Source organism: Erythrolamprus reginae, chromosome 1, assembly GCF_031021105.1.
Source record: "Erythrolamprus reginae isolate rEryReg1 chromosome 1, rEryReg1.hap1, whole genome shotgun sequence".
Lineage (NCBI taxonomy): Eukaryota > Metazoa > Chordata > Lepidosauria > Squamata > Dipsadidae > Erythrolamprus > Erythrolamprus reginae.
Window position 1 is genome coordinate 394,103,424 of NC_091950.1, and position 19,679 is coordinate 394,123,102.

Below are 19,679 nucleotides of genomic sequence, written 5' to 3' on the forward strand. Positions count from 1 at the left end.
TAACATGCAGCCACCTCAATTAGATCTTCAGAGCCACCTAGGTTGTTAATTCTGTGAAGAAAAATGCATGCACAATCCCCTCTCTCTCTTGTACACACTCATAAATACGTAAGTTTATTTACATAGAAGAAAATAAACGTACAGTACTTTCTTTGGCCACTGCTGGTAAAAGAGGTTGGAAAGAATGCCTGAAGCCTTGTTCTGCATGTTTTCCCCATGTGTTTTTAAATACAGTGTTAATTTATTTTGTGCCATCCAGTTGTTTCTGACTCCTAGCAACAACATAGATTTTCATCACAGGTATATAAAATATATACTGTATATACAAATGTAAAATATAAATAAAATAGCCAATTATTTATTTATTTCGTCAAGCATGTATTAGATATCAGATAAAAGAAGACACTAGGACAGTGGGATAGAGTCGGTAGGCACAATGGTGCACTTATACACACATCTTACAAACCTCTTACAAAAGGGGAGAGGACAACTGTAGACAATCTAAAGTTAAAGATTTTGGGGTTTGGTTTGGGGAAGAAACCACAGAGTCAGGTAGTGCATTCCAGGCCTTGATCACTCTATTGCTGAAGTCGTATTTTCTGCAGTTGAGTTTGGAACGGTTTATATTTAGTTTGTATCTATTACCTGCTCGTGTGTTGTTGCGGTTGAAGGTGAAGTAGTCACTAACGGGAAGGCCATTTTGGTATATGATTTTATGAACTACAGTTAGATCAGTTCGAAGGCGATGTAGTATTTGATCTAACTAATACCTAGGTCAGTGTTTCTCAACCTTGGCCGTTTGAAGATGTGTGGACTTCAACTCCCAGAATTCCCCAGCCAGCAACGCCTGGCTGGGGAATTCTGGGAGTTGAAGTCCGCACATCTTCAAACGGCCAAGGTTGAGAAACACTGACCTAGGTGGAGTAAAGTATTTGGTTGCGAGGAGGAGTGTAGGACTCTTCTTGTGAAATTTTTCTTGTCTAGAACTCAGAAATGTATAAGTTCCAGTAAAATAATCTAATCATTTAAGACGATTTATCCAGCTATGGATTTTGGATTTAAATTCATAGACAGCATCGTGATTACGCCTCTTTTGTTTCGCGGGAGAGAATAACACGCTTTTGCGTTCTTGTTTTTATTCGGATTCACGTGACTGCAAGTTTGCGATCATGTGACGCATCATGGCTGCGCCCAGCTGGCTCTGGGTTCCCCAGTTGTTCCTGTATTTGGTGGTCCTCTCGTTCGCCGGGTTCCTGGTGGAAACCTTAGAGCAGGTAAAGGGGGAGGAGGCTTGTCCGGGAATGGGAAGCGGTACGAGGGGTCTTTCATGGTATCCGTCTACTTTCTCCGTGTAGGTCTGCGGCTACTGTGCTGGGCCCATGCGAAATGAGTCTGCGGCTGCTGTTTTCTGCCGTTCCCGGGCGGGCGCGGTTCGGAGGGGCCGCTGCTGCTTAGACAGGGACAAGAAGGTTGTTTTGGGGTGAGTCAATTCGAGCTGACACGATCACTTGCTAACCTTGCCCGGGCTCCTCCCCGCCTGGGCTTAGGTAGGTTACACCCCGGAATTGCAACGCGCGGCCGGCTCAGGCTTTTTTTACACTTATGGGGAAAATAATTCAGCGCCTGACGCAAGCTGGCAGCCTAACAAAATATGTTCTGTAATACAGTACTTGAGGCCAAGTAGATTATCTTTGGCAATCCAGCAAGGACATCCAAATGCAGTCCTTGGCATCTGATCATTGTAATATTGATATTACTGATATATTGATAATTGATAGTTTTGGATTCCTAGATGCATTGTTTAGAAATGTATTTTAAATGTAATCGAGTTGTCAAAGCGTGGAACTCATTACTTGACTCTGTAGTGTCATTCCCTAACCCCCAACATTTTACCCTTAGTCTATCCACGGTCAACCTCTCCAGATTCCTAAGAGGTCAATAAGGGGCGTGCATAAGTGCACCAGCATGCCTTCCGTCCCATGTCCTACTGTCTCTCCTATATTTCTTTATATATCCTACTTCTATTCCTATATCTTTTCTTCTATTCTTTCATTGATAATATTTTATTCCTATATCTTTTATTCTGTTCTTTCATTGATATAACTTACTATAAGTATATCCTCTGTAACTGTTTGGACTAACTAACTAACTAACTAACTAACTAACTAACTAACTAAATATGTGTCAGTGCTCTCAAGAGATCATGTAGATCTCTTGGATGCAGAGATCTGTATTGTCTACTGTCTGTCTTTGTTAGTTGTATATGGCTTGTTATCATGCCCTTTGTTAAAAGGGCATTATAAATAAACGTTTTTGATGATAATGATGATGATCTGATTCAATAGCCTTAATTTATTTTGCTTTTGGGAAAAAAAACCCAAAAGTATATTATGAAAACGTATAAAATGAGCTTTCCAAAAATATTATTGTTGCTGTTTTCAAATCTTTATCCCCCCCCCTTCCTTTCTATCTTTCATTCCTTCCTTTCTTTCTCAGTGGTGAGAACAGTGACCTAACTAGGTATTATTTCAACGGGAGAAAATATGGCAACATTGCAAAAATTCTCCCAGGAAGTAAGGGGTATGAAATAGAAGGCAGGTCCTCCCTTTCTAATGGAAAATGCTGCCTTAAATATATTTGCCTTTTACAGTTCTGGCATTACATTTATATGGGCATCTAGTTTTAATTTAACTAAAATAATTATGGTGGAGTGAGGTTGATGCGATTTTGTTTTATTGTTTTAATTGTTTTATTGGATGTTGAACTCATATGCTAATTTTATTTTTCCTTAATTGCTGGGCACTTCATTATGCATGATTCCTAGGATAGGAATCTGAAAAATATTAATTGGAACAAAATCTGTGCTCTACTATAACCTAAATTTTCACATTCTCTCAGTATTGGCTATGCTGACAGGCTAATATGAGTTGAAGTTAAATGTTTAGTGTCCCTTTTATTTATCACTTCATTTTCCCAAATTGTTTTATTCAATACATTAATGTATGAATAATGCCGCCCCGAGTCTCCGGAGAGGGGCGGCATACAAATCCAATAAATAAATAAATAAATAATAAATAAATGAATGAATTTTATGGTATAGTATCATCCCGGGATATTTTTCTTCAACATCATTTGTTGGATAAAACTTAGGAGATATGATCAGAACTTTGGTAAAGGATAAAACTGAGGGGGTGGGTGGGTTTGGGGTTAGATGCCATGAGACATAAAGAACATTATGATCTTTCCTCCTTTATGCTTGGAATATAAATGACATTGATATATTTCCCCTATATCCTGCCCAACAGCCAATCTTTACAAGCAATTTTGATATGTCACCCAATATCTGGATTTGTGTAGCATATTAGAATTTTTGAATTCAGCATTTTATTTTTCTTTCTTTGTTCCATTTTAATTAATGTAACAAAAGAATCAAAAATGTTGTAGGATAGGAACTCAGTCAACAAGTGTAATTAACTACTGTTCAAAAAATGTTATTCCAGCACAACTATAACATACCATAACTGTGGTTTGTAATAAGTCTTACCTAGGCTTATAAAATTTATGCATGGTATGTCAGTATGTATGATTGGTTTCTAAATTGGGGTTTTAAATTAACTTAAATATTCGATTTGTTTACATTGTATTATTATTGCTGTTAGCCACCCCGAGTCTGCGGATCTGATTAATAAATAATAAATAAATAGCTATTGTGAAATATGTTTTCTATTACTCCCCAATATATACATAACTTTACCCAGTCCTTTACACTAGAAGTAAGAGAGCTGTTTATCTCTTTTCATCTATAGGTTGGATTATGGAAATTGCTCATTGCAGAAGCTGAACTCTCGCTTCCAGGAAGTCAAAACAGCTTTTGTTATGTAAGTTGAATTTGTTGGACCTGCCACTGTTTAAATCTTTAATTAGAAATGATCCTTGGCTTCATTCATTGAGAAAGGTACAGTTTAGAAATCAAGTGTATTGTAGTGAAGCAAAGCCAGAACTGAAAATCGTATGCCAAAATCCCCAGGTTCTGCTCTTCCTTCCCTTAACTGTCTCTCATTGCTGCCTCCAGTGTAACCAATCTGGTTCAGGCAAGATGTTTTCCTAACTGTCAGTTCAAATGCAAATTTGTATGCAGCCTCCTCCTTCCTCCAGCTGGGTAACCTTGAGGCAGCTGTTTCCCAAAGCATCCCACCTCCCATCTCCTCTTTCCTCAGTTCATGGCAATCTGTCATCACAGTGAAGCACAAGCATAAAGTGGCAGCTAACAGAATTAATGGTACCATTGTGTTCATAATTCTCCATATAAGACACAGAACTGAAAGGCTTTTTATAAAAGAGCTCTTTGGGATTCTTTATTCACCCTGAACACCATGGTTAGAGGAGACAAAAGACAGCTTATGGTTTCTGGCTTCCTTTTCTGAAATACAGTACCAGCAATAATTAACCATAGCAAAAGCAATAGCATTTAGACTTATATACTGCTTCACAGTACTTTACAGCCCTCTCTAAGCAGTTTACAGAGTCAGCATATATTGCCCCCAACAATCTGGGTCCTCGTTTTACCCACCTTGGAAGGATGGAAGGGTGAGTCAACCTTGAGCCTACTGAGTTTCATCTGCCAAACTCTTCTGGCAGCTGGTTATCAGCAGAAGTAGCTTGCAGTACTGTACTCTAGCCACTGCACCACCGAGGCTCTTACTGCTAGTTGTAATTTGTGCTCAGATTCTTGTTCATGGTTTATAGGTGAGTCTTTGAGACATACGGCATTACATTTGTCATGTAAACAGCCACAAAATGCTTTTTAAAAATAATATGACCAACTGTTGGAGGGTGTTTGAATTCTCTATTTGGGCATTTGAATTGCAAATATAATATCTGCCTTCAACAACAACAACAATAATTTATTAGATTTGTATGCCGCCCCTCTCCGAAGACTCAGGGCGGCTCACAACAATAACAAAAACAATATAATAGTAATACAAATCTAATATTTAAAAAAGTATATATAAAACCCCAACAATTAAAACCATACAACACATGCATACCAAACATAAAATATAAAAGCCTGGGGGAGGTGTCTCAGTTCCCCCATGCCTGGCGATAAAGGTGGGTCTTGAGTAATTTGCGAAAGACAAGGAGGGTGGGGGCCATTCTAATCTCCGGGGGGAGTTGATTTCAGAGGGCCAGGGCCTCCACAGAGGAGGGTCTTCCCCTGGGTCCCGCCAAACAACATTGTTTTGTCGACGGGACCTGGAGAAGGCCAACTCTGTGGGACGTAATCGGCCGCTGGGATTCGTGCGGTAGAAGGCGGTTCTGGAGGTATTCTGGTCCACTGCCATGTAGGGCTTTAAAGGTTATTACCAACACTTTGAATTGTGACCGGAAACTGATCGGCAGCCAGTGCAGGCCACGGAGTGTTGTAGAAACGTGGGAAAGAAGGAAAGCCTCGAGAATGAGATATTTGTTTTTAAATGTGAATTGTCCCACTATAGCAGACACGGCATCAGAGTGCTGTACTACACTAAACATAATTCGCAGCAGAGGAAGCACAACATTGGCCTTGAATGTATTCTCTCCGTTATCTTGTTCTTAAATGTAGTGATCTAACTGACAATCCATTGGAGAGTCTCCCTGAAGACGGCTTCCGAGGATTCACTCAGCTGCAGACCCTGTGAGTATTGTAAATGACGACAGATGCAAAATGAGTGGAGGCTGCTGACTTGAGTTCATTTATCAAATTTATATCAACCTCACAAGAAGTGATTCTGGCTAGCACGTAGCAAAAAAGTATAAAAACATGTCAAACCAAAACACATAAAAATACACACTCTCAACATGAGATTTGATCAGCAACGGAGCCACCTCGAGATCTCACTGAAGTTTGTGAGGGGCTTCCAGAAACTGACTCCTAAGGGGAGAATGTTCCATCAAGTGTGGTCATCACAACAGGGAAGGCCTACTAAGCAAGATTTACCAGGAGATGGAAACTGCAGCATAACCTTGCCTATTATGCATTACTGCCACATTCTCATTAAAAGAATTCAATAGAAATCCGAAGCTTTTCTTGGCTATTTTCACAATATTACACATTTGGGATATAGTTTTGAGGTTTTATTTTATTGGGAGGGGGGGACCCTATTGAATCTGCCTCTCACCTGTTTCTGATATAATTTATTTTCATCCCCAGTGCTTTACCCCAGAAGCTGGATTGTCCTGGAGGCAGTGAAGTATGGAAAAATGTCACCGTCCAAGGGAACAATCGGATCTGTCAAGACCAGAGGAGCTCCTGCAATGGCTCATTGGGACTTGGTAAGGGTATAGTTGGGCAACACCTTGTGTGCTTGGGCTGTACACACCTAAGAAGAGGTAGAGAAAGGTGAAAATTGGTGATGATGATCCTAAAAGTAGATTGTTTACCACCAAACTCTAAGAAAAGTATTTTCAGTCTTATGAAAAAATAGTAAAAAAGAGTGGCTGCCTGTTGGAACTCAGGGGCAAAGGTGTTCCACAGGGTTGAGGTCCCTCAGATAATAGTTGTTTGCTGGGCTAGACTTACTGAAACTCTGTCAGGAATGGGACCATTAATACCAACTTCCTGGAAGAGCATGAGAGACAGCCACAAAACCAGAAGATTGATTTGGAAGCTTCTTAGCAGCAAATGCGGTAACTGAAAAATTGGAGTTAATTCTACAGTAATGGTTTATATCTGCTAAAAACCCACCCAATATATTTTGACCCACTGCAGTTTGGGTCATGTTCAAAGGCAGCCCACATTGCAGTAGACTAACCATCAATTAGTAAAGATGTGAGCCAGGTGTGAGTCACTCTTACCACTGTATGTTTTTTTAAAATAATCTTTATTAAATATTTGAATTAAAATAAACAAAATTTGACTAACAAACATATAAACATACATTGTGTATTATAAGAACACATTTTATCATGAGATCATTTTTCTTTTGTACATATGTTGTATTAGTTAAGTATATTTACAATGATTTATTCTTATTTGATTACATAACTATCTTTCTGGGTACATTTAAACTAATTTATTATGTAAAGGATATACTTGTCAACCATACTATTGACTTTTTCATTGAGTCTTTTTGTGTGGTTTGCAGATTTGTTAAGTCGTATAATGTGGTTTTGTATGTTTTTGAAAAAAAATCTGTGTATTTAGCTGTTAAAGTGATATGTATTATTTAATATTTTATTGATATGTGGTGTAGCATACCTATATTAACATTTCCTATGTGTGGAAGGTGTGTTTAATTTTGGGTTTCCTTTAGTTTTGCATGTATTTTTTCTGCTTCAGCCAGTTGTACCATTTTTCCCAAGTATTGTAAAAATCAGATTCATCTTTTTCTTGTAATTCTAGTGTCATTTTAGTCATTTCTACAAATTCCATGACTTTAATTATAAAAGCTAGGTTGTGGGGACTGTTTCCTTTTTCCAGTTTTGCGCGTATATCAATCTGGCGGCTGTGGTAATGTGGAGGATAAAGTATCTGCCTTCCTTTGTGAATTTTTGTCTAGCAATGCCTAATAGAAAAAGTTCTGATTTTAACATGATTGCTTGAGACGTGATTTACTCCAAATATCTTTTGTATGTTTTACTGCAATCTGCAAACATACAATAAAGTCTAGAATTCCCTTGCAGTGAAACAGCTACACCTGCAGTGGTTCTCAACCTTCCTAATATCACACACTTTAATATAGTTCCTCATGTTGTGGTGACCTGAAACCATAAGATAATAAAATTATTAGGAAACTCAGGGGTGGGTTCTAATTTACTTTGCTACCAGTTCGCTTCCTCCTGTGTTGCGTGGCTGTGCCTCATGGGCAAAAAAATTGCAAAAAAAAGAGCTGAAAACAAGATGGCTGTCTGTGATTGACCTGCTCACTATTTGTGACCGGTCCACGGAAGTTGGGGTCCATGGAAGTTGGGGTCCACTCCAGTGCGAGGGTGAAAGAGATCACCGCGTCTGCTGGGACTCCTCCGGTTTCCTGATGAATCATGAGGAAAGCAGGAACCGGAGGCGTCCCGGCACACACGGTGAGCTCTTTCACCCTCGCACTGGAGCAGACCCTCACCCCCTACCGAGAGCGGCTGAGCACAGAAACCACACAAACACTCCAGCACAGTGACTGTGGTGCACCGTGTTGCCATAAAGCAAACAGCTAGGGGTCTGTAGAGTGTTTCTGGGTGTTTTACGTCAGGGCAGGGTCTGGGTTTTTACAGTATTGGGTAGAACTGAGTTAATTATACTATTAGTCCGGCCCTCAAAAACCATCCCAATTTCTCATGCAACCCCATGGCAAAATTAATTGCCCACCCCTTGTATAAGGTTAGGCTAGATGGACCATGAGATCTTTTTCTGCCGTCAATCTTCTATGTTTCTATGACTAAGCAAAATATTTGCTACGTGAAATACACCTTGTACAAAAAGATACCATCAGTAAGAGGCAGCTGCAAAAGACCTGAAGTGAGGGCAGTGAGGTCCTCATGTCCTGAATCTTAGGAGGATATACATAGGTGGTTTTGGCAGAAAGAGTTAAGGTGGGCAGAATAAGGTCTGCTCTGCAAATGGAAGGCACAGTATTAATGATGTGGAAGAGACTGAAAGAAAACTAAAGACAAGAAACTGTGAGTTGTGCTGTTTATAGAATGAGAATTAAAAAGTGAGAGGCTATTCTCACCCTCCACCCCCTTTTCTCTACAGTCTGGGTATGCCCAGAGGGATCGCTTTGTGCTTCTGACGGGCCCGGTTTCTCCCAGTGCCTCTGTGTAGATCCATACCATGGCTATAAATGCTTGCGCCAGGTAAGTTGGTCTTCGATTATTATGGGATTTATGCAGTGTATGCTTTTCCTTTGGTACAAGGAGATGGGGCTCTTGGGCAAGGTGGGGTGGAAAGCCCAAATAGATTGTTCCAACTGGAATTAATCATTACGGTCAGTACTCCACACTGATCTAATAGCCAATGATAGAAATGCTGTAATTGAATCAGAGTACATGTGGCAGTGGTGGTTGTTCAGATAATAATACAAGCCAACATATAGTAAAGATATTATTTACAGGATATGCAATATCTTCATAACATTACACAGTACAGTGATACCTCGTCTTACAAACCCCTCGTCATACAAACTTTTCGAGATACAAACCTGGGGTTTTTTGTTTTTTTTTTAAAATAAAGTTTTATTGATTTTTAAAAGTTTACATAGAACAAACATATAACAGTGCACAGTGCATGTGCCCATCACCTAACAATAACACACACCCCATCACCCCCACCACCCATACAAGAGGATTCAAGAAAATTTAATTATTTATCTGTTATTCCTTGGCTCTATCTTGCATCAAGTATTACTAAAAGAGTGATTGCAATTTATTTTTCATATTTACATCACAGATTCTACTTAACATATAATCTTTTACCTTATTCCATCGCACCATCAACTTCTCCAATTTGTTCTCATCGAAATTATTTAATCTTATTTCCATGATTTCAAAATGTATGTGGTCCACCATGTACCAGTACCAATTTTGTAATGTCCATTTTGTAGAATCTTTCCAACCTAATACCATCACCACTTGGGCACTTTCCAATGCTGCGGCTTTGATTTCCTTAAATTCTCCTAGTTCCCTATATTTAATTAAAATTGCTATTTCTTTTGTGATTATCCAGTTAATGTTTAACATTTTGTTAATTTCGTTCTGCACTACATTCCAAAATTTCTGAATTTCTGCACACTCCCAGAGCATATGCATAAAAATTCCCTTTTCCTGGCACCCATGCCAACATTTACCCTTCTCTTTCCCCTGGAAGTGTGCAATTTGTACTGGTGTATAGTACCATTTATGTAAAAATTTCCTTCTCATCTCTCTAACTCTCGTATTTTTAATCTTATATATATTTTCTATTATTTCTTTCATTCCCCTTTCATCTATTTGTAAATCATCTTGCCAGCATCTTGTCAAAGTTTTTGTTACTTCCTCTTCCATCTGCAATAGCATTCTGTATATGTTGCCGGCTTGTGCTTTGCTCTCATTTATCTTTTCTCTTATTATTTTTTCTAAGCAATTTTCTTCTCATAAGAAAGCTTCTTTATTCTCACTTTTATTTAAATATGTACTTATTGCATTAATCTGCAACCATTTCTGTTTACCAATCCACCATTCCAATCGAGTTCTGCTGACTCTTCCATCTTTCTCATATAATTGTTCAATTCTCGTTATCCCTTTACTATTTAATACTTTAATGATTCTACTTAAGTTAACATCATCCCCTATATTCAATACATATAACGTTGATAGCCTGGATACCCTTATTCCACTTTTCCTCTGCCATTTATACCATATTTCTAAACATGCTTTAAAAGGATCACTTAATTTACTGGTTTCTATTCTACTCCAATTTTTAAATAATAATTCTTTATTGTTTATATTATTGATTTCTTTTTCTAACTCTACCCATTTCTTTTCCCCCCATAACTGTAGTTCCATTAACCTTTCCATTTGAAACGCATTTCTATATAATACTAGGCACGGGCTGCCCCAACCTCCCTCTTTCTCTTGTGCAAACTGCCAATGCTTCCTTATTCTGGGTTTTTTGTCTCCTTCAATCCAATAACTTAATTTGTTATCCCATTCTCTTAGTTTTGCCTCAGGAAAACTACCCGGTAGAACCTGAAACAAATACATCATTTTTGGTATTATCATCATCTTGAGGGCCCTAATCTTAGCAATTCTTCCTAACTTTTTACCCTTCCAATTTTTTATCTGCTTCTGGATTTTTTTCCATATTAGATTATAATTAGCCGTCACTATTTTTATTGGATTCTTAAACAACCAAATTCCTGGGGTTTAAGATTTTTTTGCCTCTTCTTCCAAACTACTTTCACCTTACAAATCCAAGCCGCCGCCACTGGGATGCCCTGCCTCCGGACTTCTGTTGCCAGCGAAGCACCCGTTTTTGCGCTGCTGGGATTACCCTGAGGCTCCCCTCCATGGGAAACCCCACCTCCGGACTTCCGTGCTTTTGCGATGCTGCAGGGGAATCCCAGCAGGGGAATCCCAGCAGCGCAAAAACGGGTGCTTCGCTGGCAATGGAAGTCCGGAGGTGGGGTTTCCCAGCGAGAGGAGCCTCAGTGAAATCGCAGCATCACAAAAACAGGGAAGTCCAGAGGTGGGGTTTCGAGGACTTAGATTTGTTATTGTATATTGTTTTATCATTGCTGTGAGCCGCCTCGAGTTTGCGGAGAGGGGCGGCATACAAATCTAATTAATAATAATAATAATAATAATAATAATAATAATAATCCCATCAGCGCAAAAACGGGCGCTTCGGCTGGCAAAAGGGGTGAGTTTTGGGCTTGCACGCATTAATCGCTTTTCCATTGATTCCTATGGGAAACATTGTTTCATCTTACAAACTTTTCACCTTACAAACCTCGTCCTGAAACCAATTAAGTTCGTAAGACGAGGTATCACTGTAATTATAATACAGTCTACAATACATCTCTTCTTCTCACACAGCAAGTACATAGTATTACATATATTATCTCCTTCACACACAGCCAAGATATAATATACCATTTAGTAGTAGCACACAGCCTATTCTCTTATTAATACAGCATATAATACAATCCTAACACATGGTAGGTACTAGACCAAGTAGCACACAGCAATTACATATATTCTCTTATTCTACTGCAAATACCTTTACAACAGTACAATATATTCTGCACAGTATTTTGCACACAGCTCTCTATAACATATATTGCACACAGCTCTCTACACATAACAGTGCACACAGCTCAGCTATTAATACTAACCAGAATATATAACCAGTAACCAACATTATAGGATAAAACAGCAAAATCTTACTGTATATTGGAAAGCCAACCAAAACAGTACGTGATACTGACAATTACATTGTGTGTTACTGCCTTCTTTTCACTGAGGTTGTTGGAAACTAATCTCCAACAGCATTCGAGGACTTTGGTTTGGTAAAAGCTGTGTTAGAGCCCATTTGATTCAAGGCTGATGAAAAGAAACCTTTGGGAACTAATCAAATTAGAAAAAGCCTTCTAATTTACCTTTACCTTTCAGGGCAATTTTCCATACCTGCTGTTCTTTGGAACCTTGGGAGCCGTGACTATCACTCTCTCCACCTTCCTTTGGATCACCCAGTGGCACAAAGCCAAAACCGTTTAGTGGCCTCTCCATTCTCCAGGTCCACCAACACTACTCAAAGGAGGTGCTAGTTTACAAGTCTTGTCTACTGTCTGTTGTTACCCTTTGGTTTTGGAACTGGAGGTTCCCAATGTTTCTGGGGGAAACAGGTTTTGGATTAGAGCCTGTCAGAACGATTACACCCCGTTACATTTTCGGAAACATGGAAAAATACTGTAGCTGTTATTGTACAAGAAAAACATTATTTTCAACTAGCCCGGTTGCTTTGCCAATGCGACTGTCAATAAAATGTAAAAGAAGTGGGTGAAATTAATGTCTTACTGAATGTTAATATTCTTTGGAATGTATATTTCATTTCTCATTAAAGTAAATACAATTAATCAGGGATGTGTCTGGATACGATGAAACCCAGTGCTTGTGTGACTCCTGATTCCTTAGGCCAGTGGTTCTCAACCTTTCTAATGCTGCAACCCCTTAATACAGTTCCTCGCGTCGTGGTGACCCCCAACCATAAGTCTAGCGCCAATTCTCCCAACAAAGCTCTAAGCTGTAAACGCCCAATTGGTCGGATTGTAAAAGGCACCAGAATAGAAGCTTTAGTTCCTAACACCATGGGAAATTTGTCTTTTTCCATGATCTTATGTGACCCCGTGTAATGGTCGTTCGACCCCCAAAGGGGTCCCAACTCCCAGGTTGAGAACTACTGCCTTAGGGCTTAATCCAGATTTCTTTCTTCTACTATTAGAAGCAAGGAGTCTGAGAAACAGTGCTAATTTGAAGTAGCATTTAGGTGCTCTTTTTCAGCGAAGTTTTTCTGGGTCTGGAATGTTCGAGAATTTATGAGACACTCAACCACATTCTTGCTCCTGTTATTTCAGGAAACCTCTTGGATTCTATCTTTAATGGACCAGCTGTTGTCCTTCCTTAAAATTGAAAGGTTTATTTTAATAAATAGTGGAAGCATATTTATTTCTCTTTTCTGGGGCCTGATTACTCCAAAACACCCGCTGTGTTCTTTTTACCCATGCTTGTTACCGAAAGCTTGCAAGTTTGTGCTCTTTCTTTCTTCAACAGTCTTCTACAAATCATGAAACAATTGGAAAAACTATTTGACCACATTCCAGGCCAAAGTTGAACTAGTAATGTGATTCTGTGTTTGAACAATTCCTATCCTTGAACGCTTTGCTTCTTCATTGTTAAAAGACTGATGTTTACTCAAGTCAATCCCACTCTCCTCTGTTCATGCAAGATTCCTTAAGTTTTTAAATTGGGTCAATGCTGTATGCTAAGCATTTGAAATTTGATTATTTTAATTAAACCATTGTTTTAATTAAACCATTTGTTTGTTTGTTTAGTAACTATGATTTTTATTTAAATAATTAACATATCAATTTAATAACCTATTTAAACTTTTTTTTAATTATCAAACTTCCTTGGGATATGCATTTTTGGGACACATTGTCCCAAGGATTTGGTCCCTATCTACTTCCTATTTGCAAAAATAAATAAATCCAATCTTGGCTCTCTGTAGATTGCTAAATTCAGGGTGTCCAACAAACCTGGGAAATCAGGGAAATCAGCAGTTCAGGAAATATCAGGGAATTTGTGAAAGAAACAAAATGAATTGGTAAAAAACAAAGCTGTATTAAGATGTTTAAAAGTCAGGGAGAAATCATGTTTAAAAAAAACGGATTGCGCTGCCTGGCAGAGTCAAACAAAAATGAGCATAATTGTGGCAACAACTTGCTTCCTCAGCTACCAATATTTCTCCATGGCTTAACCGTTTGGTACGATGTCATATACAACCGCGCCTTAACTAGATCGCAAGTTACAGGGAAATGTCAGGGAAATATCAGGGAATTTCAAAATGCTTTCCCCCTGGACACCCTGTAAGTTAGGCAGAATTGTATATGATACAGTAAGGAAGAAGCAGCTTCAGTTAATCAATAAACCAGAGAAGATTTCATAGCAAGTCTGCTCTTGACTATTTTACATTTCATGCGCTCAGTTTTGAGGTTTAGGAAAGTGCTCGGGTGAAAAAGAAATTTGGTTTCACTGAATATGTACGGAGAAAGTCAATGATCTGTACTGAGAGACGGCAGATGTACAATATAGTCAATTTTGTCAAATCAACAAGAAAGAAATGCAGTATAACAAAAAAAACCACCATGTCAATTTATAGCAATAAATCAAACCCTGAAGATGGAAGAATTTAATGGTATCTTGGATAAGATCAATTGCAATTATGAAAAATGAATATTATTTATTTATTAGATTTGTATGCTGCCCCTCTCTGGAGACTCAGAGCGGCTCACAATACAAAACACGGTACAGTATATACTTCAGTACCAACAACCGTGGCGGAATGAAGAGCCAGCAAGTAGATCCTCCTTGTGAGAAGACTTTAAAACAAAGTCTCCTGCTGGTTTAGACCTCTGGGAGACCATCTTGCTCAAACCATGGACGGTGTCTTTCAAGTGCACAAGGTTCATGTACAGTGGTACCTCTACTTATGAACTTAATTCATTCCGTGACCAGGTTCTTAAGGTTCTTGTAAGAAGAAGCAATTTTTCCCATAGGAATCAATGTAAAAGCAAATAATGTGTGCGATTGGGGAAACCACAGGAGATTCCTAGAAAGACCTCACGAAGGCTTCTCCGTCTTTTCCGGCCCTGTTTCCTCCCAGAAGATTCCTAGAGAGGCTCCAGAGGCTTCTCCCTGCCTTTTCTGGTTACAGTTTCGGAGGCTAGGGTTTGTAAGTGGAAAATGGTTCTTGAGAAGGGGCAAAAAAATCTTGAACACCCGGTTCTTATCTAGAAAAATTCATAAGTAGAGAATCCTATTTGCAAAAATACTAAGTTCTTTCTAGGCCACAAGGTGGTGCTGGAGTGCTATAATTTTTGTTGAGGAAAGCTGCATTTAAATTATGAATTTACATTTACAGAGAAATAAAAATCAGATGGCTTGTAATACAACAAACTAAACACCCAACGAAGATTCCTAGCTAAAACATTTATTTATATGCAAATAATTTGAATCTTGAAACAAAATATTTTCTGTAGATATGCCCACATTTCTGGTGGGTCAATTCAAACATATATCAGAATTACTTTTAGCTTTATATCATTTATCCCAAATTAGGCATAGCAACCACTATCTGCATCTCCAGGATTCTGCCCTTTGTCTTTATATAAGACGAAATTTCCCCTCAGCTAGGATAAGAATGAATTACAGGGAACTTCTTTATATTTATAGGCCCAAAATTCAGTCTTCCCTCTGTGAATGTATGTTTCAATTCAGATACTGGTTGTCTGGGAATGTAGCCAAGCTCAGAATCTACCTTGATCCAATCTGAATTATTTTATTATTTACTTACTTATTTATTTGTTTGATTATGACATCACGAGGTAAACTTTAATCTAACCCTTATGTACTTGATGAAACTGGGCCATCTCTAATCACATAGCTTATTTAAGCAGCAGCGTTACACATACTAATGCAATATTAATTTCAGCTGAGTGTAAAACACTGAACTCTGCATGGGTTTCCCCCTCAATATCAAAAGCAGGAGCCTGGAGTTCTAATCCCACTTTAGCAGTGATGGGCTGCTAGAATTTTTACTGCCACACTGTGGGCGTGGGTTATTTTGTGGGTGTGGCTTGATGGTCATGTGACCAGGCAGGAGTCGCTTGCCAGCCATGTGACCAGGTAGGAGTGGCTTGTAGTCATGTGACTGGAAGATCGCTTAAAGGTCATGTGACTGGGTGGGAGTGGCTTACTGACCAAGATAAGTTTTCAGATAGGTGCTTGGACTCTTTTTCAATTGATTAAATCACATTATTTGAATAGCCACAAGAAGGACAAATGATAGATAGCATTATTTGTCAAGGAGCACAGTAACATTTTAAGGTTTTGTACTGAACCCATAAGGTTCAGTATGATAACAGATTAGGCAAGTAGCTTAATTTTCTTTACTATAAAATTTCAGTTCTAGATAATGATTAAAATGGTTAAAGCATTTATGGGTAAAAACATACTATTTAATTATTTCCTATTTTAAAAGTAATTACTGAGCTTGGCTATTTTCTTGCAAACATTTCACTCCCGTGGAGTAGGGTAGTGGTGGTTTGTACTGATTGATTGATTATTTATATTTATATGCCGCCCACTCCAACAGGAATCAGGACAGCTAATAATAATCACAACAACGATAAGAAAATATAACAATAATAAAACAACGATATAAAATACATAAAAACCTAAAAAGCTATACGTACACACAGTCATTCCTAATTCCAGGCCTGTTGGAAAAGCCAGGTCTTAACGGCTTTCCGGTAGGGTGGAGATAGTACAGATCTCTGGAGGCAGTTGATTATTATTTGTTATTCTTTTATATTGGGCTTCTGTTTTTTGTAAGCAAGCCAGAGTCACTGAGAGTGAGTGGCCATATAAATCTTCTAAATACATAAAATAAAATTAGCAAACCAGGTAACATCAGTGTTTAGCATGAATGCTTCTCTTACAGTTTGATAATAAAATGTCTTGAAAGAAAACAACTAAGCTCAAGATAGCATCATAGATCTCACAGTCCAATCTGGAGCTACAAATATTCTCTTCTACTGGTAGCTAAACTAAGTCTATTACTGTACTACTAGTTTTTTCTCATCATTCCTTTCACCCATCTCCTCCCACTTATGACTGTAACTTGTTGCTTGTATCCTTAAGATTTTTATATTAATATTGTTTCCGGATTGCTTATGTGACTCCTTCATAATTTTTGATAAATAAATATTTTCTTTTATGTACACCAAGAGCATATGCACCAAAGACAAATTCCTTGTGTGTCCCATCACACTTGGCCAATAAAGAATTCTGTCTTCACGCAACCACTATTTGAATGTGCCAAACGCAACCTGCAACCAGCCTCTGGCAAAAATCTGCACATGAAATGCATTTTATTTTATTTTTGCAAGCGCCTTCTTTTTCTTTCTTTCTCTCTTTTCTTTCTTCTTTTCTTCTTTCTGCTTGTATCCTTACATTTTTTACTAATATTGTTTCCTTATTGCTTACTTGGCCCCTATGCCAATCATTGTACCTCATGATTCTTGACAAATGTATGTTTTCTTTTATGTACGCTGAGAGCATATGCACCAGAGACAAATTCCTTGTGTGTCCGTCCAATCACTCTTGGCCAATAAATTCTATTCTATTCTGTCTTCCCGCAACTACTATTTGAATAGTATGCAACAGCCGCTGGCAAAAATATGCACACGGAATGCATTTTATTTTATTTTTGCAAGCTTTCTTTTTCTTTCTTTCTTTCCTTTCTTTCTCTTCTTTCCTTTTTCCGCTTGTATCCTTACTTTAAAAAAAAATTAATAGTTTCCTGATTGCTTATTTAGGCCCCTATGACAATCATTGTTTTACCTCATGATTCTTGACAAGTGTGTATTTTCTTTTATGTACACTGAGAGCACATGCAAGTACAAGTACAAGTGCACTAGAGTGCCTTCCGTCCCCTGTCCTAATGCTCTCCTATATCTCCTATATCTTTCTTCTATTCCTATATCTCTTCTTCTATTCTTTCATTGATATGTTCTATTCCTATACCTTCTTTTCTATTATTTCTTAGATATATTTTACTATGAGTATCTCCTCTATAACCTTCATCATGTATTTTACTATGTGTATATAGATATATACCCACTAAAACCCTCATTGTGTATTGGACTAAATAAATGAATGAATGAATGAATGAATGAATAAATACACATTCCTTATGTGTCCAATCACTCTTGGCCAATAAATTCTATTCTATTCTGTCTTCCCGCAACTACTATTTGAATAGTATGCAACGGCCACGGGCAAAAATTTGACACGGAATGCATTTTATTTTTGCAAGCTTTCTTTCTTTTCCTTCCTCTTTCCGCTTGTATCCTTACTTTTTAAAAAAAATAATATTGTTTCCTGATTGCTTATTTAGGCCCGTATGACAATCATTGTTTTACCTCATGATTCTTGACAACTGTGTATTCTCTTTTATGTACACTGAGAGCACATGCACCAAAGACAAAATCCTTGTGTGTCCAATCACACTTGGCCAATAAAGAATAAAGAAATAATTCTAACAGTAGGCGCCGACCGGGCCTGACGAGGCGCAGGTAGACCCGTAGAGAAGGGAATCGGCGGCAGAGGAATCCCACCAGGGCGGAGCCTGGGGGGGAAAAAACGTGGCCGGCTCGGTTCGTACCGCGCCGCCCCCCGACAGGTCATTTCCTTCCTTCTTCACCCGCTCGGCTCCGCCTCCCGCTAACGCGCTTTTTCATTGCTCCGGCCACATCACCGCCCCCCTCGTGCAGTTTGGCGCCGGCCGCATCCTTCGCTTCGCCTCCTCCTCCTCCTCCTCTCTGTCGCTCTCTTCCCTCCCCGCCACCGCCGGGAATTCCCAGCCGTCCCATCCCGCCGCCGTCCTCCACGTGCTTTTAAAACCAGCTATGGGCAGCCTGGTGCTGGAGGATGGGACAGTGTTGCACGGCCGCCCCTTCGGACTCGTGGGGACTCCAGTCGCCGGGGAAGTCGGTGAGTTTTTCATCCAGGATCAAAGTCGGGGGGAGAAAGAGAAGTTAAAAGCTTTTTGGCTTAACCGGTAAAGGCAAAAGGAAGGATGGCGGTGCTCTTCCCTCTCCCATCTGGAATGTAGGGAGGGTCGAGGGAGGGTCCTGCCCTCTGTCGCTTTATGCCCATTTGCTCAGCAGGCGCCTTGGACCCGTTGTTGGCTCCCCACATGCGCCTGAGGCTAGGTGGAAGAAGGAAAAGGAGTGCCGGTGAAACAAGCCAGGACTTGGTAGCACAGGTGTCTGTGATAGACCTGACAAGACCACATCTGGTCTTGCCCGGTCAGGCCTCCATAAGCTTTCTCCAGCTTGTCACATTGGTGAACTTGGAACTAGACCAGGCCCATTCCCAGTTCAGATGAATTAGAAGTAAGAAGGTATCTTTATTTAGACTTTAGATTTTAGATTTATTTAGCCTGCAGAAAATAGAACTTCAGCAATAGAGTGATCAACCCCTGGAAAGCACTACCTGATGGAACCCAAACAATGTCCTACTGGTCAATGAATACTACAGCTTCAACCACACACACGCACAAAATAGATTCAAACTCAATGTAAACTGCTCGAAACTCGACTGCAGAAAATACGACTTCAGCAATAGGTGGAAAGCACCACCTGACTCTGGTTTCTTCCCCAAACCCCAAAAACCTTTAAACTTAGATTGTCTACAGTTGACCTCTCCCCGTTTCTAAGAGGTCTGTAAGGGGTGGGCATAAGCACACCATTGTGCCTACCATCCCTGTCCTACTGTCCTTTTTATCTTCTTTTATCAATACTTTGTATGTTACGTTTAAATACTAAATAATATCTTTCATTACTTATTACAATTACTTATTACATTACTTCATTACAATACTAAAT

General features: G+C 39.1%; 2 protein-coding genes across 2 annotated transcripts in view; both read left to right on the forward strand.

The window, feature by feature from the left end:
- The first annotated feature begins 920 nt into the window (after nucleotides 1-920).
- Nucleotides 921-13,539, forward strand: ATRAID (all-trans retinoic acid induced differentiation factor). Its single transcript, XM_070734973.1, has 7 exons — nucleotides 921-1,274; nucleotides 1,356-1,480; nucleotides 3,807-3,878; nucleotides 5,603-5,674; nucleotides 6,191-6,312; nucleotides 8,726-8,826; nucleotides 12,121-13,539. The coding sequence occupies exons 1-7, from the start codon at nucleotides 1,182-1,184 to the stop codon at nucleotides 12,223-12,225; spliced, it is 690 nt and encodes a 229-aa protein (XP_070591074.1). The 5' UTR covers nucleotides 921-1,181; the 3' UTR covers nucleotides 12,226-13,539.
- Nucleotides 13,540-18,452: 4,913 nt separating this feature from the next.
- Nucleotides 18,453-19,679, forward strand: part of CAD (carbamoyl-phosphate synthetase 2, aspartate transcarbamylase, and dihydroorotase) — an 85,987-nt gene continuing 84,760 nt past the window's right edge. Inside the window, exon 1 of the mRNA XM_070734979.1 lies at nucleotides 18,453-18,783. Coding sequence (XP_070591080.1) covers nucleotides 18,699-18,783 — 85 coding nt within the window. The 5' untranslated portion in view covers nucleotides 18,453-18,698. The remainder of the gene's footprint in view (nucleotides 18,784-19,679) is intronic.

Bases quoted from the DNA above. Each gene is read 5' to 3' on its own strand.
- ATRAID (XM_070734973.1), top strand. From the start codon at position 1,182: ATGGCTGCGCCCAGCTGGCTCTGGGTTCCCCAGTTGTTCCTGTATTTG. The intron at 1,481-3,806 runs GTGAGTCAATTC...TTTCATCTATAG, and splicing joins GACAAGAAGGTTGTTTTGGG to GTTGGATTATGGAAATTGCT. The intron at 5,675-6,190 runs GTGAGTATTGTA...TTTCATCCCCAG, and splicing joins TTCACTCAGCTGCAGACCCT to TGCTTTACCCCAGAAGCTGG.